This window comes from Gorilla gorilla, chromosome 1 (genome assembly GCF_029281585.2).
Source record: "Gorilla gorilla gorilla isolate KB3781 chromosome 1, NHGRI_mGorGor1-v2.1_pri, whole genome shotgun sequence".
NCBI classification, from domain to species: Eukaryota; Metazoa; Chordata; class Mammalia; order Primates; family Hominidae; genus Gorilla; species Gorilla gorilla.
The window spans coordinates 59182098-59205575 of NC_073224.2; the positions used below are offsets into that span (position 1 = coordinate 59182098).

A 23478-nucleotide genomic window follows, 5' to 3' on the forward strand; every position below is an offset into this window, starting at 1 on the left:
GTGCTATCCAGGAAAACTTTTTATGCTGAAGGAAATGTTCTATATCTGTGCTGTTCAATATGGTAGCCACTAACCACATGTGACCATTGAGCGGTTCAAATGTGGCTAGTATGACTGAGGAACTGAAGTTTTAATTAATCTTCATAAATTTACATTTACATAGCTACATGTGATTAGTGTCTACTGAATGTGACAGTACAGTTCTATAGTGTATTAACTTTATCAGAAAGTGGTAATAGTTTAATTACATAGTTACTCTCATTATTTTATTTATACAGGAACCTATTTTCAGAATTGTACTTAAAGATATCTGTAATAATATTGAGTCTTCCTTAAGATTAAATTATAATTGTAATTAAATTCTTCTTATTTTTTTCAAAGTTCTATTACAAGGTAAACAGGCACACTTTTTCTTTTTCCTATGACATAAATATTGCTACAAGGTGCATTGTAATGAAGGAATCATTTTTATTCATCTGTGTTTTCATTTTTGTCATAAAGTTTAGTCACTTTGTTTGTGTTGAATGGGCTAAAGGGCTGTTCAGGCTGATGAGGGAAATAGCAGGTGGTAGGAATTAGCCAGTGGGTGATGATTTTCTGCATTCATGCAAAGGAATAAATAGAAAAAAATGGAATCAGTAGGACTTGAGATTTAAGTCCTTGCTAGTTTGGAGGAGCATTTGGTAGAGCTACCACAAGATGCTTGCAAAAATATGATTACTTAACGCAAAGGATTAATGAAAGCAGATGCCAAGTAGGACTTATCCTGGAAAGTATCCAGCCTGAATTGTTTTGCAATCATGAAGAGAAGGTGATTGTAAAATCTTTTCATTAATTAAAAAACAAATTAATGATCATAACAACTAAGTGCGAATGTCAAAAATCATGCAGCAGTTTTTATAGTAACAATGTTTTCCAATCAGGATGCAATAAAATTATGTGATATTTTCAGGTATGTGTGATATGTTTAATACTCATAATTCAATCTGATGATGTCAAATCTTTATTTTTAGGGGATTTACTTTTACTTGAGGGAGTAAAATTGAGCAATTTTAAGAGTACATGGGATCCTGGATTAGAAAGCTGTAGTACAGGCTTATTAGTAGAGGAATATTTCTACTAGCCTAAACTATTCTGTGTAAGGGTCTGTTGCCTCTGCACCTTACGCTTCCTCTATCACTCTCCACATACCTATTTAAAGAGACTAGTTCTCTCTGACTAACCTTTTATTGATGCCCTTAAAATCTTTATTTCTATCTAGGGTGAGCCCATCACTTTCTGTGAGGAGAGTTTTGTAAAGCACCGCTCAAGCGTGATGAAACAGTTCCTGGAAACTGCCATTAACCTCCAGCTTTTTAAGCAGGTAAGAGTGGACCTCCACATTTTTCTTTTGTAAGAGAACATTGTCAGGTTTACACATTTGTATTACTATAAAACTATGTACAAACCCTGAGTAGCATCTTTTCTAGAATGTCAGGAAATTTTTGTTTCTTTTGTAAGTCGTAGCTAGTTATGACATAGCACTCTAGAAATATTATATAATAACTTTGCTATTAAAAATTTCTCATCAAATGTGGCTGAGCTTAAAGTCTCATTGAGGAAGAATATACATTCACAGAAGAAGCAGCAACATGACTAGTTTTACTTATATAAGGCATCTTAGAAGAAGTTATTTTGGTATGGTGGATTGATACGGTAAACTAACAAACTGTATTTTGATAGGATTATTCCATTGTAATATAGTTTATAAAATAGTTCATAAAATGAATATTTAACTTTTTAAGCTTTGTAAGACTTTTTAATACTCATACATTCAGAATTAATAAGACGACTCATAGTTATGCTGTTTGTCCTGATTTTTGGTTCAGAAAATATAATTGCTATTTCAAAAAAGCAGTAACTAGACATCAGATTTCAGAAATTTTGGATGCACTGCTTCTGTCATTCCATTGTGTAATCATAGCAAGTGTCTTAAATTGGGTTGTCTTAGTTTCTGTATACAAAATTTGAATTAAGTTCTTAACACTTGTTTTTCTTATTCCGCATGACAATGTTAAGTGTAAAGTTTACTATGTGAATTAAACATTTAATGAAGACCTGCTGTGTGTCATAAACTGTGCTCAGGGCCAGGATACAAAAATGAATAAAAACTCAATAATGCCCTTGAGAAGCTGACAGTCTAATAATTTTTTTGAACTGTTAGAAGGGAAGATACTATATCACTCAAAATAACCTTCAAATTAGGTCAGTAAAGAAGTCAGCATGGCAACAATTAATACTACTACTTCTGAGGAAATTTTAAAAAATAATCTGAGATTACAAAATATTCTGTGGCAGGGAGAGATACCTGTCTTCCAATAAGTGAAGTTTTACATTAAGGAAAGGGTTAAGGTTATCCTGTACACAAACTTAAGGAGCATGGATTTCAGGATCAGAGATGTCCTGTGAATTTCCAAAAAATAGAGTGGGCTGCTTTTGGATCTTTTTGTCCCTAGAGGTCTCCAAGCATAGACTCAATTACTTCCCAGGGTTGAAAGGAAGATCAAGTGATAGTGCTTTATAAATGCTGAAGTATAGCACAGTACAGTCCTAAGCTAGTCATGCAGTGCATGCTTGTTGAGTAAAATATCAGTACCTTTTTGTATTTTTCTCTATCAAGAAGAGGCACTATCTTCCATTATCAAAACTGAGTTGTGAAGATTAAATTATATGGGGGTTAGGGACTGAATGGGTAGGTAGAATATCTAACTTATTTCCCTTTGATCATGAACTTCTGTAACTAGTTCCTTACCACTTAATAAAGTTAATAGAACAGTAATTTTTTTGCATAGTTACAGAAGCGTTTACTTTTTAGGAGTCATGTATAGTTGGGTTACATTTTGACTGTATCGCAGAATATCTGTTTTACATGAGTACATATTTCTTTTTCTTTAAAATAGAAATATTACCACCTACCTCACAGGATTATAATAAGGTTTATGTGAATTAACACATGTACACTCTCAGCACAATGCATGGTGCCTTGTTGATGCTCAGCAAATCTTAATGTCTGCCTCATTCTTAGAGAAATTACATTAACAAAATACATATCTGTGTAGGACTTTTAAAAAATACAGTTTGTTCAAGGACGTTAAATGTAAAATATGAAAATGGTCAACCAAAGAGCTAATTATGTGGACAATGTGGATAGTCTTACTTGCACAAATTGGCTGTCTTCTAGAACTTGATATGCTCATGATTCTTTAAAAAGTGATACGTGAAGATAGCCCTGAAAGGATTGAAAAGATTCTCGTTGACAGAGTTTCACAAACTTCTAAAAGAAGAGTCAGTTGGTAAAAAACTAACACAGATGAATCCTCAAAGATACTACTCATATGGCTGAAAAAATATAAAAATATTTATTAGGTACAAAAGATTTATGACTATGACTTTGTGATCCATTATAGGTCTAGAATTATTCAGGTTATCTCTTAGAACAGCTTATGCTTCAAATTTGAGAGGACTTTGACCCAGGAGAGCAGCATATAATTTTAAGGAAAGAGTTAAAGTGAAGTTTTATCTCTGATAATATGGCAGGGTAGGATCCATAGATAACCTACATACTGCAATTTAAAATGTAATATTTAAAAAACTCCTTATGTTGAGACAGTATAGGAGACAAAGCCTAGTGCTCACTTTACAAGATGAGAAGTGTAGTAGGAGGCCCAGTTCCTGTAATTCTGAGAAGACTTAATGTACAGGTAAACTAGAAATAAAGGTGTTTGCTTTCTCAGTCAGTTTCCTGGGGGTCTGTAAGGAAACTCATACATCCAAAGCATTAGTGCTGGGTAGAGGGAAGGGAAAAATGCTGTTAAGAAGTAACCACATGTCAGTCTGCACAGAAATTTGCAATGTGAATTAATATTTTCTGATTTTGGCTGACAAAACTTAAACGAAATTTAAAGGACCCTAAATGTTAGTGCCCCCAGACCTCAGGAAGAGGCAAACATATATTCCCTCTTCAGGAAATCACCTTCAGCCAGGCATGAAATAATTCTTCCAGCTAAAATTCCAAAAGGAAATTTTGCTGTTAAAAATTATTAAAAGGGCCAGGCACAGTGACTCACAGGAGAAAATTATTAGATCCTAGCAACAGGTACCTGTAATCCCAGCACTTTGGGAGACTGAGACGGGCGGATCATGAGGTCAGGAGATCGAGACCATCCTGGCTAATACGGTGAAACCCTGTCTCTACTAAAAAAAAAAAAAAAAATTAGCTGGGCATGGTGGCACGTGCCTGTAATCCCAGCTACTTGGGAGGCTGAAGCGGGAGAATGGTGTGAACCTGGGAGGAGGAGCTTGCAGTGACTGAGATTGCACCACTGCACTCCAGCCTGGGCGACAGAGTGAGACTCTTATCTCAAAAAAAAAAAAAAAAGAAAAAAATTATTAAAAATACAACGAAAGAAATTATAAATGAGAGCTAGCAGAAACAACAGATGAAACTGACTTGCAGAGACTTTAAATATTGGAATTATCAGAAATAGAATATGAAAATAGCCATGTTTAACATGTTGAAAGAAGAAACAAGCTTTAAAATGTTCAGAGAAGAAAAACTTTCTTCTCCTATTTAAAGGAAAAGAAGAAAAGATTACCTTCAAAGGAGCAACATATTGACTGCTTACTTCACATCAGTAACAATGGAATCTAGAAGATACTGGCATGACATCTTCAATGTGTTGAGCAAGAAATACCTAAAATTCTATGCCAAACAAAACACCTTTTAATTATAAGTGACATGAGGACATTTCCCAACAAAAACTGAGTTTGTCCCCCTCATGCTGGTTTTATTAATGTGTCCACTTGGCTAGGCTACCATCCCCAATTATTCCATCAAACAGTAATTTAAGTTTCGTTATGAAGGTATTTTAAAGATAAAATTAAAACTCCTAATCATTTGACTATAAATAAAGAAGATTATTCTAGATAATCTTAATTGGTGGACCTATCTGAATCACTTGGAAAGCCTTTAAAAGAGGACTAACCAGCCTGGGCAGCATAGTGAAACCCTGTTTCTACAAAAAATACAAAAATTAGCTGGATGTGGTGGTACACACCTGTAGTTCTAGCTACTATGTGAGGCTAACTAGGGAGGTCCCTTAAAGGGAGGGACTTTTTTTTTTGTATTATAGTTTAAGTTTTAGGGTACATGTGCACAACGTGCAGGTTTGTTACATAGGTATAAGGAAAGACAGTGTTCTCCTAGTTATCATTTTAAAAATATTTCAATTGTATAATTTTTGTTGTATTTTATTTTTTAAAAATTTTAATTGACAATAGTATGTGTTTATGGGGTACAATGTGATGTTTCGATACACACATACACATTGTAGAATGATTATATCAAGCTAATTAACATATCTATCACCTCACATTTTTTAGAATGCTGAGAACATTTATAGTCTACTTTTTTAGGCCGGGCACAGTGGCTCATGCTGGTGATCCCAGCACTTTGTGAGGCTGATGGGGGTGGATCACCTGAGGTCAGGAGTTTGAGACCAACCTGGCCAACATGGTGAAACCCCGTCTCTAGTAAAAATACAAAAATTAGCCAGGCAAGGTGTCACACGCCTGTAATCCCAGCTACACAGGAGGCTGAAGCAGGAGAATAGCTTGAACCTGGGAGACAGAGGTTGCAGTGAGCCGAGATTGTGCCAGTGCACTCCAGCCTGGGCGACAGAGTGAGACTCCATCTCAAAGAAACAACAACAACAACAACAAAAACAAAAACCCTACTCTTTTAGCAATTTTGAAATGTACAATACATTAGCATTAACCGTGGTCACTGTACCATGCAGTAGATCTCAAAAACCTATTTCTCTTGTCTAACTGAAACTTTGTATCCTTTGATCAAATCTTCCCCTCCCCTGGACACTCCTTTCAGTCAACAAAGCATAAGCTACCAACTATCCTTGCTTTATTATTATTATTTAAACTGTTAATATTTAATTAAAGTATTGTGTTAAAACATATATATTTTAATGTTTATACGTCATCCAGTAATAGGCTGTATTTTCATTGACAGTTGACTTCTTAACCTCTTTTGGTCTCAGTTTCTGCATTGTAACATGAGTTAGAGTAAAATATCACTGAGTTTGAGATACCTCTCATCTCTAACATTCCATGATACTTTGAAATAAACATAGCTTAGATGGATGATAGTGGGTTCCATTTGTATGAATTTCTCTTTAGATAATGGATTTGGAAGGAATCCCAGAAACAGTTCCTTAAATCCACAACTCTGACATTACCGTCTTTCTTTAGCTAGCAGCTTTACAAAGACTTAAGCCATTATTTTCAGGTCTCTTACTTTTATCTCATACTAATACAATGAAGGAAATTGTTCTCTTCTGTACATTGCTTGTTATTAAGGCCCCTGGAACCGAAGTTTTTTCTGCTCATCTTACCATACATTCGCCATGGCTAAGGACCATGGCAAAACCAAACCTTTCCCCCAAAACCTTTCCTACCATTCATATAGTAATATAAATGTGTATTTCTCAAACTTTTCTATCCAACAGAGTGCCCCTCATGGCAGAAGAGAATGCATTTTTTAAAGAGTATGGGGGGTGGCTGTATGAGCTCACTGATAAGCACATTTTAGGGAGCATTCTGCATTTTTCCAAGACATTTATACATTGTATATTCTATACCGCAATGTAGCTATGGCAAGTGGCTATAATAGTTAGAATGTCAACCCTTAGGTCAATCATCTCATCTTTTCTATTCCTTTAGAGCTCTGTTCATGTCTGAGTTATAGAATTTATCCCATGTTATTGTAATTTATCTTTTTTATATTGACTTCATCTCTCTAAAGTCTTCCCTGAGTGTCCCTCCCCCTCTCTAAGTCTGTACTCCTTTTTTTCTGTGCCTATATTGCTTTAAACACATTTTATTTATTCATGCACTCTGATTGAATTTAGTGTGTCAATCCAAGACCCTCATCTAGAACTATAAACTTACGGGCTCTCCATGAATATAGGCCTTTTTAACTGATAATCTAGATTACTGTTAGGAAACTTATTTAATAGTGAAGGAACTCACATGTATTTAAATAGATATTCAAAATAATTCTGCTTGCCCAAATTCTAACTCTATCAGGGAGGAAAATGATAAAGATTCAAATTGGAAAAATCTTTTTTAATGTTCCCCCAAAACCTTTTCTACCTTTCATTGAGTAATAAAAATGTGTATTTCTCAAACTTTTCTATCCAAAAAAGTGCCCCCCATGGCAGAAGAGAATACATATTTTTAAAGAGTATAAGGGGGTGGCTGTAGAAGCCCACTGACAGTCACAGTTTAGGAAGCATTCTGCATTTTTCCAAAACATTTATACATGTTGTACATTCTATATCACAACATAGCAGTGTTTATTTTAAAGTGAAAACATTTTAAATACTGGTTGTATTACCCTCTTCTTACCTTCATATTAAAATTAAGATTTCAGTTAAATATACCACATACATCCTTTGGCTTTGTGTTCTTGGTCACACTATTGAGTGTCACTAATGGCAGGTCTGTACCCCTGTGAAGAGTATTGGCTTGGAATCCAATAGATCTGGATTTGTATCCTGGTTCTGCCACTTTCATGGAGTATCACACTATATACGGTGCTTGGTCCCTCTCTGGGCTCCAAATCCTTTCCAATTTCCTATTCTAATGTAATATGCAATCACATTCCTTCATACATACATTTCACAATGTCAGGTTTTGTCTATGCCATACTATACCATCAGTGTTAATATGCTTCCTGTCATTCCGCCATAGCCTCTTCAAACGTCAACCCTTACATTGATCATTCTGTCTTTTCTATTCTTTAGATTTTTTTTTCTTTTTCTTTTTCTGTTTTCTTTTTAAATTATACTTTAAGTTCTAGGATACATGTGCACAATGTGCAGGTTTGTTACATAGGTATACATGTGCCATGTTGGTTTGCTGCACCCATTAACTCATCATTTACATTAGGTATTTCTCCTAATGCTATCCCTCCCCCAGGCCCCTGCCTGCCAACAGGCCCTGGTGTGTGATGTTCCCGCCCTGTGTCCAAGTGTTCTCATTGTTCAGTTCCCACCTATGAGTGAGAACATGCAATGTTTGGTTTTCTGTCCTTGTGATAGTTTGCTGAGAATGATGGTTTCCAGCTTCATCCGTGTCCCTGCAAAGGACATGAACTCATCCTTTTTTATGGCTGCATAGTATTCCATGGCGTATATGTGCCACATTTTCTTAATCCAGTCTATCATTGATGGACATTTGGGTTGTTTCCAAGTCTTTGCTATTGTGAATGGTGCCACAATAAACCTACATGTGCATATGTCTTTATGGTAGCATAGTTTATAATCCTTTGGGTATATACCCAGTAATGGGATCGCTGGATCAAATGGTATTTCTAGTTCTAGATCCTTGAGGAATCGTCACACTTTTTTCCACAATGGTTGAACTAATTTATACTCCCACCAACAGTGTAAAAGCTTTTCTATTTCTCCACATCCTCTCCAGCATCTGTTGTTTCTTACAAGACTTTTTAATGATCGCCATTCTAAATGGCATGAGATGGTATCTCATTGTGGTTTTGATTTGCATTTCTTTGATGACCAGTGATGATGACCCTTTTTTCATATGTCTGTTGGCAGGATAAATGTCTCCTTTTGAGAAGCATCTGTTCCTATCCTTTTCCCACTTTTTAATGGTGTTGTTTTTTTGTTGTAAATTTGTTTAAGTTCTTTGTAGATTCTGGGTATTAGCCCTTTGTCAGATGGGTAGATGGCAAAAATTTTTTCCCATTCTGTAGGTTGCCTGTTCACTCTGATGGTAGTTTCTTTTGCCATGCAGAAGCTGTTTGGTTGAATGAGATCCCATTTGTCTATTTTGGCTTTTGTTGCCATTGCTTTTGGTGTTTTAGTCATGAAGTCCTTCCCCATGCCTATGTTCTGAATGGTATTGCCTAGGTTTTCTAGGGTTTTTATGGTTTTAGGTCTAGCATTTAAGTCTTTAATCCATCTTGAATTAATTTTTGTACAAGGTGTAAGGAAGGGATCCAGTTTCAGCTTTTTACGTATGGCTAACCAGTTTTCCCAGCACCATTTATTAAATAGGGAATCCTTTCCCCATTTCTTGTTTTTGTCAGATTTGTCAAAGAACAGATGGTTGTAGTTGTGTGGTGTTATTTCTGAGGCCTCTGTTCTGTTCCATTGGCCTATATCTCTGTTTTGGTACCAGTACCATGCTGTTTTGGTTACTGTAGCCTTGTAGTATAGTTTGAAGTTAGGTAGCGTGATGCCTCCAGCTTTGTTCTTTTTGCTTAGGATTGTCTTGGCAATGTGGGCTCTTTTTTGGTTCCATATGAACTTTAAAGTAGTTTTTTTTCCAATTCTGTGAAGAAAGTCATTGGTAGCTTGATGGGGATGGCATTGAATCTATAAATTACCTTGGGCAGTATGGCCATTTTCACAATATTGAGTCTTCCTATCCATGAGTGTGGAATGTTCTTCCATTTGTTTTTGTCCTCTTTTATTTTGTTGAGCAGTGGTTTGTAGTTCTCCTTGAAGAGGTCCTTCACATCCCTTGTAAGTTGGATTCCTAGGTATTTTATTCTCTTTGTAGCAATTGTGAATGGGAGTTCACTCATGATTTGGCTCTCCGATTGTCTGTTATTGGTGTACAGGAATGCTTGTGATTTTTGCACACTGATTTTGTATCCTCAGACTTTGCTGAAGTTGCTTATCAACTTAAGGAGATTTTGGGCTGAGATGATGGGGTTTTCTAAATAGACAATCATGTCATCTGCAAATAGGGACAATTTGACTTCCTCTTTTCCTAATTGAATACACTTTATTTCTTTCTCTTGCCTGATAGCCCTGGCCAGAACTTCCAACACTATGTTGAATAGGAGAGAGGGCATCCTTGTCTTGTACTGGTTTTCAAAGGGAATGCTTCCAGTTTTTGCCCATTCAGTATGATATTGGCTGTGGGTTTGTCATAAATAGCTCTTATTATTTTGAGATATGTTCCATCAATACCTAGTTTATTGCGAGTTTTTAGCACGAAGGGATGTTGAATTTTGCCAAAGGCCTTTTCTGCATCTATTGAGATAATCATGTGGTTTCTGTCATTGGTTCTGTTTATGTGATGGATTACATTTATTGATTTGCGTATGTTAAACCAGCCCTGCATCCCAGGGATGAAGCCAACTTGATAGTGGTGGATAAGCTTTTTGATGTGCTGCTGGATTTGGTTTGCCAGTATTTTATTGAGGATTTTCGCATCAATGTTCATCAGAAATATTGGTCTAAAATTCTCTTTTTTTGTTGTGTCTTTGCCAGGCTTTGGTATCCAGATGATACTGGCCTCAAAAAATGAGTTAGGGAGGATTCCCTCTTTTTCTATTGATTGTAATAGTTTCAGAAGGAATGGTGCCAGCTCCTCTTTGTGCCTCTGGTAGAATTTGGCTGTGAATCCATCTGGTCCTGGACTCTTTTTGGTTTGTAAGCTATTGATTATTGCCACAATTTCAGAGCCTGTTATTGGTCTATTCAGAGATTCAACTCCTTCCTTGTACGTAACGAAATGAAGGCAGAAATAAAGATGTTCTTTGAAACCAACGAGAACAAAGACACAACATACCAGAATCTCTGGGACACATTCAAAGCGGTGTGTAGAGGGAAATTTATAGCACTAAATACCCACAAGAGAAAGCAGGAAAGATCCAAAATTGACACCCTAACATCACAATTAAAAGAACTAGAAAAGCAAGAGGAAACACATTCAAAAGCTAGCAGAAGGCGAGAAATAACTAAAATCAGGGCAGAACTGAAGGAAGTAGAGACAAAAACAACCCTTCAAAAAATTAATGAATCCAGGAGCTGGTTTTTTTGAAAGGATCAACAAAATTGATAGACCACTAGCAAGACTAATAAAGAAAAAAAGAGAGAAGAATCAAATAGACGCAATAAAAAATGATAAAGGGGATATCACCACGGATCCCACAGAAATTCAAACTACCGTCAGAGAATACTACCTTTGGTCTTTGATGTTGGTTGCCTACAGATGGGGTTTTGGTGTGGATGTCCTTTTTGTTGATGTTGATGCTATTCCTTTATGTTTGTTAGTTTTCCTTCTAACAGTCAGGTCCCTCAGCTGCAGGTTGGTTGGAGTTTGCTGGAGGTCTACTCCAGAGCCTGTTTGCCTGAGTATCAACAGTGGAGGCTGCAGAACAGTAAATATTGCTGCCTGATCTTCCTCTGGAAGCTTCGTCCCAGCGGGGTACCTGCCTGTATGAGGTGTCTGTTAGCCCCTACTGGGAGGTGTCTCCCAGTTAGGCTACAGGGAGTCAGGGACCTGCTTGAGGAGGCAGTCTGTCCATTCTCAGAGCTCAAATGTCGTGCTGGGAGAACCACTGCTCCCTTCAGAGCTGTCAGGGACGTTTAAGTCTGCAGAAGTTTCTGCTGCCTGTTGTTCAGCTATTCCCTGCCCACAGAGGTGGAGTCTATAGAGGCAGTAGGCTTTGCTGAGCTGCAGTGGCCTCTGCCCAGTTCAAGCTTCCTGGCCCCTTTATTTACCTACTCAAGCCTCAGCAATGGCGGACGCCCCTAACCTCGCCAGGCTGCTGCCTCACAGGTCAATCTCAGACTGCTGCGGTAGCAGTGAGCAAGGCTCTGTGGGCGTGGGACCCACTGAGCCAGGCGCAGAAGAGACTCTCCTGGTCTGCTGATTGCTAAGACCGTGGGAAAAGCGCAGTATTTGGGCAGAAATGTCCCATTTTTCCAGGTACAGTCTGTCACAATTTCCCTTGGCTAGGAAAGGGAAATTCCCCAACCCCTTGTGCTTCCCGGGTGCGGCGATGCCCCACGCTGCTTTGGCTTGCCCTCCGTGGGCTGTACCCACTGCCCAACCAGTCCCAATGAGATGAACCATGTACCTCAATCGGAAATGCAGAAATCACCTGTCTTCTGCATCGATCACACTGGGAGCTGCAGACCAGAGCTGTTCCTATTTGGCCATCTTGGAACTGATCCCTCCTTTAGATTTTTATTCATATCTCATTTGTAGCATTTATCCCATGTTATTGTAATTTCTCTTTTTAATATGTATTTTCACCTCTCTAAAGTCTTCCCTGAGTGTCCCTCCCCGTCACTAAGTCTGTTCTCTTTTTTCTGTGCGTCTATTAGTTTGAACACATTTTATTTGTTTATTCACTCTAACAATTACATATGGATTATTTATTTTGTGTCAGGTGCTGCTACTCCAAGCACTTGAGATTCAGAGATGTGTAGCCTTCTGTTATGAAGCTGATATTTCTAGTGAAGGAAATGGGTTAACAAACAAACAAACAGCAAATAAGAAAAATATCAGTGAGCAAAAAGTTCAGAGTATATGAGACATTGACTGGATGGCCAATTTAGATTGAGTGACTAGAAAAGGCACTACTGAAAAGGTGATATTTAAGCTACGTCTAAAGAAGGAATCAGTTTTGAGATATGAAAAGAAGCACATGGTTACAGGTAGAGGGAATTGTTACAAAGACCTAAAGAAGGGAGAGAACTTGGCATTTTCTAAGATCAGAATAAATGAAATGTGGGCACGGAAAAGAGTTGTACTAAATGAGGTTAGAATGGCATAAAAGGGACAGATCATACAAGGTTTTGAAGGCATAAGGAGTTTACCTTTTATTCTAAATGGAACAGTATGCTATAGGGAAGTTTTAGCTGGCACATGATTGGATCTGATCTATATTTTGTAAAGGTTGCCCAGATTACCATGTGAAAATATGTTAGAGGAGAGAGAGGTGGCAAAAGTCCAATTATGAGGCTTTTGCAGTTGTCCAGGAGAGAAGTGATGGTGGTAGTAAACAAGATGGAGTGAAGCAGGACAGAATTTGTTTACGTTTGAGAGGTAGAATTGTCAACTCTTACTTATGGGTTAGACAGAGTAGAGAGAAATAAGAAATCAAAGGTAATGTTCATATATGTCTTTTTATATTGACATTTTTAATAACTGTCTTATTCATTTACATATCAATTTTCTCAATAGATTATGAACCTTTCTAATACTGGGACCATTTATGATTCCATTCTATATATCCAGTTTCTTGCATAGGACCTTGTCAATGTTGGGTGCTAAATAAATTTTAGTCAAATCTCTCCTTAACATGTTTTTATTATTACACACAAAAAGCGATTCTGAATACTCAAATATTTGCATATTACAGTGATAACAACCGTAAATAATAAGTAAAGACTCTAAGATTAGGGACATAGGGAGATTTCTGTTTCATTAAAGGTAACCTCTTTATGACCAAAAGAGAACACTAAGATAACATAGTACATTCACTAAAGTGTATAAATTATAATATTAGGGTAAAAATCCTCAAGATCATCCACCTCTGATAAAATCACCATTCCATTTTGTAAACATGCCCTCAGTTCTATCAAATGTTTATTTAATTTTATTGACATAAATTGAAAAATCTTATTTTTGTTTCTTAAGATTATTCTTACCAGGTAATTGAATAAAAATTTATTTCAAAAGTCTCTGGTGGGCCTTGGATAACTATATTGTTATTGTGAGGAAACATCTGAGTACTTATTATTTGATAAAATAAATCCCATGTAGTTTTGGAGAGGGGAGATCATTCTCAACTAATCTTCAGTACTTCTTTGGAGATAAATTCCTATGTCACATAAGGAAAATTCAGTAACCATGGTATAGCCTGGTTTAATTTTTTTTTTTTTTGGAGATATGGGATCTTGCTATGTTGCCTAGGCTATTCTTGATCTCCTGATCTCAGGTGATCCTCTCACCTCAGCCTCCTAGTGGTTTGGGGTTACAGGCATGAACCAATGTGCCTGGCCATTATTTTTTTGACAAATAAAAATTGTATATATTTATGATATATAACATGATGTTCTGATATTGGAATTTGATTATAGAATGGCTAAATTAATTAACATCAATTTGGATTGTGGAATGACTAAATCAAGCTAAGTAGCATATCAGTTAACTCATGTAATTAACATTTTTTGTGGTGAGAACGTTTAAAATCTACTCTCCTAGCAATCTTCAAGTATTTAATACAGTTACTAACTATGCATTATAGTTATTAACTGTACTCTCCATGTTGAACAATAGAATTCCTGAACTTGTTATTCCTCTTGTCTAATTAAAATTTTGTCTACTTTACCCCAAACCCTGGTAACTACCATTCTATTCTCTGCTTCTCTGAGTTTGACTTTTTTAGTGAAATCGTGTACTATTTGTCTTTTGATGCCTGACTTATTTTACTTAGCATAATGTCCTCCAGATTGAATCATGTTGTTGCACTTGACAGAATTTTCTTCTTTATAAAGGGTTAATAGTGTTCCATTGTGTGTGTGTGTGTGTGTGTGTGTGTGTGTGTGTGTGTGTATACCACATTTTCTTTTTGTATTCATCCATTCATGGACAGTTAGGTTGATTCCATATATTTGTTATTGTTGAGTAATGCTGTATTGAACATGTAATGCAGATAGATCTTCAGCATACTGATTTCATTTCCTTTGGATATATTCCTAGAAGCAGAATTGCTGGATCATATAATAGTTCTATTTTTGGTTTTTTGAGAAACTTCCATACTGTTTTCCATAATGGTTATACCAACTTACATTCCCACCAGTAAGGTACAAGGGTTACCTTTTCTCCACATCCTGGCCAAAACTTATCTCTTGTCTTTTTGATAATAAAAATCCTAACAGGTATGACATGATGTCTCACTGTGGTTTTAATTTGCATTTCTCTGATGATTAGTGATGTTGAACATTTTTTCACTGTTGGCCATTTGTATGTCTTCTTATGATCAATGTTTTTTTTTTCAAATATTTTGCCCATTTTTAATTGGGTTATTTATTTTCTTGTTATTAATTTGTTTGAGTTCTTTATATATTTTGGATATCAATTCCTTATCAGATATAATTTACAAATATTTTCTCCCATTGCAGAGATTGTCTCTTCACTCTGTTATTTCCTTTGTGTAATCATATTTGTCTATTTTTGCTTTCGTTGCCTGTGCTTTTGAAGTCATGATCCAAAAAATCTTTGCTCAGACCAGTGTTGAGAAGCTTTTCTCCTGTGTTTTCTTCTTGTAATTTTATGGTTTCAGGTCTTAAGTTTATAAATCCATTTTGAATTGATTTTTATATATAATCTGAGATAAGTGCCCTATTTTATTCTTCTGCACATGGATGTCCTTCTCCATTTTGTGTTCTTAGCACCTTAGTTGAAGATCAGTTGATGGGAAATGTATGGATTTATTTTTGGGTTTTCTATTCTATTTCATATGTCTGTATATCTGTTTTTATGCTAGTACCATGCCATTTTGGTTATTATGGCTTCATAGTATATTTTGAGATCAGATAATGTGATATCTCCAGCTTTGCTCCTTTTATTCAAGATTCTTTTGTCTATTTGAGGTCTTTTGTGGTTCCATATGAATTTTAGGATTGATTTTTATATTTCTGAGAAAAATATCATTGGAACCTTGGTAGGAATTACGTTGAACTGTAGATCCCTTTGGGTAGTAAGGATAGTTTAGCAATGCTAATTCTTCCATCCATGAACACGTGAACATGGAATATTTTTCTATTTATTTTGTCATTTTCAGTTTCTTTTATTAGTGTTACAGCTTTCATTGTATAGGTCTTTCACTTCTTTGGTTAATTTTATTCCCAAGTATTTTTTTATGCTATCGTAAATTTAATTGTTTTCTTGCTTTCTTTTTGGAGAGTTATTAATGTATAGAAATGCTACTTTTTAATACGTTGATTGTGTATCTTCCTACTTTACTGATTTTGCTTATTAGTTCCAACAGTTTTTTTGCTCAAGTCTTTAGAGTTTTCCGCATGTAATATGCCATGAGCAAACAATTTCCCTCCCTCCCTCCTTCCCTCCCTCCCTACCTGCCTTCCCTCCGTCCCTTCCTTCCTTCCTTCCTTTCTTCCTTCCTTCCTTCCTTCCTTCCTTCCTTCCCTCTTTCCTTCCTTCCTTCCTTCCCTCCCTCCCCTCGTCTCCCCAGTTTGGATGCCTTTTATTTCTGTTTCCTCATGAATTGCTCTAACTAGGATTTCCACTTCTGTGTTTAAAAGAAATGGTGAGAATGAGAACTCTTGTCTTGTTCCTTATCTTAGATGAAAGGTTTTTTTTAGCTTTTTACCATTGACTATTATATTAGCTGTGAACTTGTTATATTTTTCCTTTTATTGTGATGAGATAAATTATTTTATACATAATTTGTTAAGTGTTTTCATCATGAGTGTTGATTTTTGTCAAATGCCTTTCTGCATCTGTTGATGTGATCATAAGGTTTTTGCCGTTTATTCTGTTAATGTAGTATATCACATTTATTGATTTGTGAATGTTGAACCATCCTTGCATTCCAGGGATAATCCTTTTAAAACACTGTTGAATTTGGTTTGCTAGTATTTTGTTGAAGATTTTTGCATCTATGTTTAAGGGACATTGGATGTAATTCTCTTTTTTTTTTGGAGTCTCCTTGTCTGGCTTTGGTGTGAGAGTAATGCTGGCCACATAAAATAACTTTGGAAATATTCTCTTCTTTTCAGTTTTTTTGAAGAGTTTGAGGATTGGTATTCTTTAAATGTTTGTTACAATTCAGCAGTGGAGTCATCAGGTCTGGGGTTTTCTCTGATGGAAGATTTTTGACTACTGATTCAATCTCCTTATTCATTATTTGATTATTTGTTAATAATTCAGTTTTGATAGGTTGTATGTTTCTAGGAATTTATTTGTTTCTTCTGGGTTATTCAATTTGTTGGTGTATAATTGTTGATTATAGTAGACTCTTATGATTCTTTGTATTTCTGTAGTATCAGTTGAACTGTGTCCTCTTCCATTTCCAATTTTACTTATTTGAGGCTTCTTTATTTTTTTCTTTAGTTAGACCAGCTAAAGGTTTGTCAGTTTAACTTTTCAGAATCTAATGTTCAGTTTCATTGATCTTTTCTATTGCCTTTCTAGTTTCTATTTCATTTAGTTCTGTTCTAATCTTTATTTACTATCACTATTTCTGTCTTTATTTACTGTCATTAGTCATTATGATTTACTGTCCCTCTAGGAATAAATGAATGAAGAAATGCACATATACTTGTTGTTCTTGTTTTCTCTGCTTTGAATATCCTCTCTCCATTTCACATTCCACAACTCAGTCTATTCTTTCTTTAAGACCAAGCTCAGATACACCTTTTCCAGGAATTTTTTTTTTTACCTCTCATACTTCTATGAATTTCCCTTCTTTTAGCACCATATGATATTTGTTGGTTTGTTTGGCTCCTTCTTGTGTTGTAGAATCTGTAAAAATAAGGATCATGCTTTAAGTGTTTTTGTATCCTAATAGCTAATACATAATAGGCATTTAAGTTTATTAAATCAATAAATGAAAAGTTGATGAGTGATTCCCTATTATAAGGAATATGCATGAAAATATTTTGACAGTTTTAGTAGATGAGGAGTTTATGAAAATTAATATAATGAAACTTATCTAAGAGCTGTATGAAAATTATAGGAGTTGTAGATACGCGGCATTATTTCTGAGGGCTCTGTTCTGTTCCATTGATCTATATCTCTGTTTTGGTACCAGAAAATTTTCGCAACCTATTCATCTGACAAAGGGCTAATATCCAGAATCTACAATGAACTCAAACAAATTTACAAGAAAAAAACAAACAACCCCATCAAAAAGTGGGCGAAGGACATGAACAGACACTTCTCAGAAGAAGACATTTATGCAGCCAAAAGACACATGAAAAAATGCTCACCATCACTGGCCATCAGAGAAATGCAAATCAAAACCACAATGAGATACCATCTCACACCAGTTAGAATGGCAATCATTAAAAAGTCAGGAAACAACAGGTGCTGGAGAGGATGTGGAGAAATAGGAACACTTTTACACTGTTGGTGGGACTGTAAACTAGTTCAACCATTGTGGAATTCAGTGTGGCGATTCCTCAGGGATCTAGAACTAGACATACCATTTGACCCAGCCATCCCATTACTGGGTATATACCCGAAGGACTATAAATCATGCTGCTATAAAGACACATGCACATGTATGTTTATTGTGGCACTATTCACAATAGCAAAGACTTGGAACCAACCCAAATGTCCAACAATGATAGACTGGATTAAGAAAATGTGGCACATATACACCATGGAATACTATGCAGCCATAAAAAATGATGAGTTCATGTCCTTTGTAGGGACATGGATGAAATTGGAAAGCATCATTCTCAGTAAACTATCGCAAGAACAAAAAACCAAACACTGCATATTCTCACTCATAGGTGGGAACTGAACAATGAGAACACATGGACACAGGAAGGGGAACATCACACTCTGGGGACTGTTGTGGGGTGGGGGGAGGGAGGAGGGATAGCTTTAGGAGATATACCTAATGCTAAATGACCAGTTAATGGGTGCAGCATACCAACATGGCACATGTGTACATATGTAACTAACCTGCACATTGTGCACATGTACCCTAAAACTTAAAGTATAATAATAATAAAATAAAAGAAAAAAAAAGAAAGAAAAAAAAGAAAATTATAGGAGTAAAGTGTTACTGTATTTTAAATAAAATGATATCTACAATTTTAAACTTGGAGTCACATAGTGGTGTAGCATGTAGAAGTGGAAATTCTATGAGATCCTGAGCACATGCTCTGTTTTGTGCTGTGATCTACTTTCCCTGACATAATAAGATGTTGAATAAAAGGAGTGGGACCAAAGTGAAATATTTCCTTTTATGTTAGCTACAGATTTTCAGAAGATATTTAAAACCTTTTAACATAAAAAGTTGTTACAGATTTCTACATTTTCCTATTATTCTTTTTCATGATAGTGATTCATGGTATGTAATCTATAGCTAATGTCAGCACATGTATTACTAGTAAATGAAGATTCAACAGTTTTGGAGTGTTAAGAAAGATTTGAGTTATGAATAGATGGGAGATGGTAATTGCATCAAGCATATATTTTATAACATGAAAAAATGATAAAATGTAATGTGACATGGGGGAACATAGAGACGTAATGACAGAAAGAAGAAATGTACAAGAGGAGACAGTTTATCAGGATAAAGGATACTTTTTTTCCCAGCATCTCTTGTTAACTGATTTCAATATCCTAAATAGTGTTTCTCAGAGTGTAGTCTCAGACTGCTTGCTCTCTTCTGGTAAGACTGACTTACCTGGAGAGCCTGTTAAACATGCATATTCTTGAGTCTCACCTTCAAAACTAATGATTAAAGAGGCCTGGATTAAAGCCCAGAAATATACATTATTAATGAAATGCCATAAAAAGTAAGAACACTAAAATTTAAGAAACACTTTTTAAGTATTCTTTACTCATAGCTCAGAGATAGTGTGGGTTCAGTTCCAGACCACTGCAATAAAGTGAATATTGCAATAAAGTGAATTACACCAAGTTTTTTGTTTCCCAGTGCATATAAACATTGGGTTTATACTGTCCTATAGTCTATTAAGTGTGCAATAGCATTGTGTCTAAAAAATGTATATACATTAATTGAAAAATACTTTATTACTAAAATATGGTAATGATAATCTCAGCTTTTAACAAATCATCATTTTTTTTTTTTTTTTTGCTGGTGGAGGTTCTTGCCTCAGTATTGACGGCTGCTGACAGATTAGGGAGGTGGCTGTAGAAGGTTGGGGTGGTTGTCTTTTTCTTAAAATAAAACAGCAATGAAATTTGTCACATCAATTGACTCCTACCTTCATGAGAGATTTCTTTCTAGCATATGGTGCTATTTGATAGCATTTTATCCACAGTAGGACTTCTTTCAAAATTGGAGTCAATCTTCTCAAACCCTTCTGTTGCTTAATCAACTAAGTTTATGTAATATTCTAAATTCATTATTGTCAACACTCTTCACAGCATCTTCACCAGGAGTAGATTTCATCTCATGAAACTGCTTTCTTTCCTCATCCATAAGAAGTAACTCCTCATCTGTTCAAGTTTTATTACGATATTACAGCGATTTAGTCACATATTCAGGTTCCACTTAGAATTCTAGTTTGCTTGCTGTTTCCATCACATCTGCAGTTACTTCCTCGAAGAAGTCTTGGACCCCTTAAAGTCATCCATGAGAGCTGGTTGGAATCAACTTTTTCCAAACTCCTGTTAATGTTGCTGTTTTGACCTCTTCCTATGAATCATGAATGTTCTTAATGGCATCTAGAATGGTGAATCCTTTCCAGAAGGTTTTCAATTTACTTTCCCCAGATTTGTTGGAAGAATAACTACCTATGGTAGCTGTAGCCCTAATGAAATGTATTTCTTAAATAATAAGACTTGAAAGTCAAAATTACTCCTTGATCCATGGGTTGCAGAATGAATATTGTTTTAGCAGGCATGAAAACAACATTAATCTCCTTTTATATCTCATTAGAGTTTCTTGGGTGGCCAGGTGCATTGTCAATGAGCGGTCATGTTTTGAAAGGAGTCTTTGTTTCTGAGCAGCAGATCTCAACAGTGGGCTTAGAATGTTCAGTAAAACATGGTGTAAGCAGATGTATTGTCATCTGGGCTTTGTATTATTTATAGAGCACAGGCAGAGTAGACTCAGCATAATTTGTAAGGGCCCAAGGATTTTTTAAATGGCAGATGAGCATTGGCTTCAATTAAAGTCACCAGCTGCATTATCACCTAACTGGAGAGTTGGCCTGTCCTTTGAAGCTTTGAAGCCTTGAAGCCAGGCATTGACTTCTCTCTAGCTATGAATGTCGTGGATGATATCTTCTTCCAATAGAAGGTTGTTTCATCCTCATTGGGAAATATGTTGTTTAGCCACTTTCATCAATAATCTTAGCTAGATCTTTTGGATAACTTGCTACAGCTTCTGCATCAGCATTTGCTGCTTTACCGTGTACTTTTATGTGTAGAGATGGCTTCTTTCCCTAAATCTCGTGAACCAATGTCTCCTAGCTTCATAATTTTCTCCTACAGCTTTCTCACATGTCTCACCCTTCATATAATTGAAGAGAGTTAGGACCTTGCTCTGGATTAGGCTTTGGCTTAGGGGAATGTCATGGCTGGTTTGGCTTTTTCTATCCAGACCACTCAAACGTTCTCCATCTCAGCAATAAGGCTGTTTCACCTTCTTGTCATTCGTGTGGGCACTGCAGTAGCACTTTCCATTTCCTTCAAGAACTTTTCCTTTGCATCCACAACTTGGCTAATTGCTTGGTGCAAGAGGCCTGGCTTTCAGGCTGTCTCAGTTTTTGACATGCCTTCCTCACAAGCTTCATCATTTTTAGCTTTTTCCCTTCGATGCGTGGAGGTCATTGTAAGGTTATTAATTAGGGAATAGGAAAGCCTGAGGAGAGGGAGAGAGATGGGAGAATAGCCAGTCAGTGGAGCAGTCAGGACACACACAACATTTATCAATTAAGCTTGCTGACTTATGTGGGGGTGGTTCCTGGCACCCTAAAACAATTATGATAGTTACATCAAAGATCACTGATCACAGATCATGATAACAACTATAATCATATAATATAATCCTGTAATTCTAATATGATTATAATGAAAAAGTTTGAAATATTGCAGGAGTTTCCAAAATATGACACAGGGACACAAAGTAAGCAGATGCTGTTGGAAAAATGGCACTGATAGACTTGCTCAATGGAGGGTTGCCACAAACCTTCAATTTGTAAAAGCTGTCTTTGAAGTGCAGTAAAGTGAAGTTCAATTAAATGAGATATGACTGTATCCATTGTATAATAGGAAGTGTTTTGTGTGGGGTACATCAGAGAACAAAGAAGAAGACAATCTCTGACTTTGTGAAGCTTTTATTTCTAATAACAAATTATAATTTAAAACTAATGTTGATCTTCAAAGGTCAGAAGTACTATGGGAAAGTAGATAGAACCGGGTATGTTAAATGGGGACTACCAGAGGTGAGGGTAGGATTACAATTTAAAATAATATAGTCAATGTAGATTTCCTGGAATATGTGTCACTTCAGCGGTATCCTGTGGGGTGGCCAAAAGTGGAAACAGAGAGAAAGAAGATTTAGAAAACTATTGCTATCATCTAGGTGAGAAATTGATGGCAGTGTGGAACTGTTGATTGAAGATATGATGAGATTTGGTCAGAATATGGGTTTATTTTATAAATAAAGCCAATAGATATTCTGAAGGATTTGATATAAAGATGAGAGAAAGGAGAGTCATGGATGATTCCATGTTATCTCATCTGAGAAACTGGAAGGAAGTATTTGTCTCAATTAAAATTGAGATTGGGAAGACTGTGGGCAGAAGATGATTTCGTCAAGAAGAACAAGAGTTGAGTTTCAGACATATTAAGTCAAGATGCCTATTGGAGATGCAAGCAGGATACTGATTAGGTAAGTGGATGGATAAAGGAGGAGGGGAGAAAACTCGACTGGAGGTATACATTTTGGAGTCATCAGCATGTAGGTAGAGTTTAAAGCCATCAGCATGTAGATTAGATGAGATTACCAAAGGAAAAAGTATAAATAGAAATGATAAGAAAGTAGTATAAAAGGGCACTACCAACGGAGGTTATGAAAGAGTGGATGAACAATTAGGTAGGACAGAAACCAGAAGAGTACTTTATATTAGCAGCCAACAAGAATACCAAAGAGGGAGGGATCAACACTGTCAAATGCTCGTGACAGGCTGATTAAAACAAGGACCTAGCATTGATTACTGGATTTAGTAACCATAGATATATGATGACCTTAGCAAGAGCAATTTTGCTGACATGGTGAGACAGAAACTGATTGAGGCATGAGAGGAGAGGACGTAGACACAAAGTACTGACAGCTCTTTTGAATTTTGCTGTGAAGAATAGAATAGCACATAACTAGAGAAGTAAGTGGGGTCAAGAGAAGAAATAACATGTTTGTATGCTGCTGGGAAGATCTAGTTAAGAAATAAAACTATATTTAGAAGAGAGAAGGAAAAATTGTTAGAGAAGTTAGTCTTTGCAAGGAGCACAGGCAGTTTATTCATAACAGGAGAAAAGGCAGTCCGAGCACAGATGGGGGAGGTAGGTAAATGTGTGACTTAGAGCTTGTAGAATTTCTCTTTTAATTACTTTCGTTTTCTCTTTTTTGGTGAAATTAGGAAGCAAGATGGTCAACTGAAAGAGAATGGGAGAGGTCGTTAAACATTTAAGGAGAAAGAAGATAGGACATTGTGAAATGGATGGGGAGAGTGAATGGAGTAACTGCAAAGTAAAATAGAATTGCTTGGTATTCAAATCCTATTGGAGGTTGAGCTTTATAAATTTTGAGTGCAAATAGTCATTATGGCTGATGGGATTTTCTCCTGATACTTGGAGCCTGCCACAAGCCTACTGAGTACCTGCCAGTTCCTACTTCAGTGTGGGTATTTACTCTAG

General features: G+C 36.1%; 1 protein-coding gene across 7 annotated transcripts in view; it reads left to right on the top strand.

Moving 5' to 3' along the window:
- The window catches only part of DENND1B (DENN domain containing 1B), a 265472-nt gene that overhangs the window by 187584 nt on the left and 54410 nt on the right, over positions 1-23478 (top strand). For all 7 annotated transcript variants that reach the window (XM_055378544.2, XM_055378528.2, XM_063709838.1 and 4 more), the window contains one exon: positions 1262-1363. In XM_055378544.2, coding sequence (XP_055234519.2) covers positions 1262-1363 — 102 coding nt within the window. The remainder of the gene's footprint in view (positions 1-1261; positions 1364-23478) is intronic.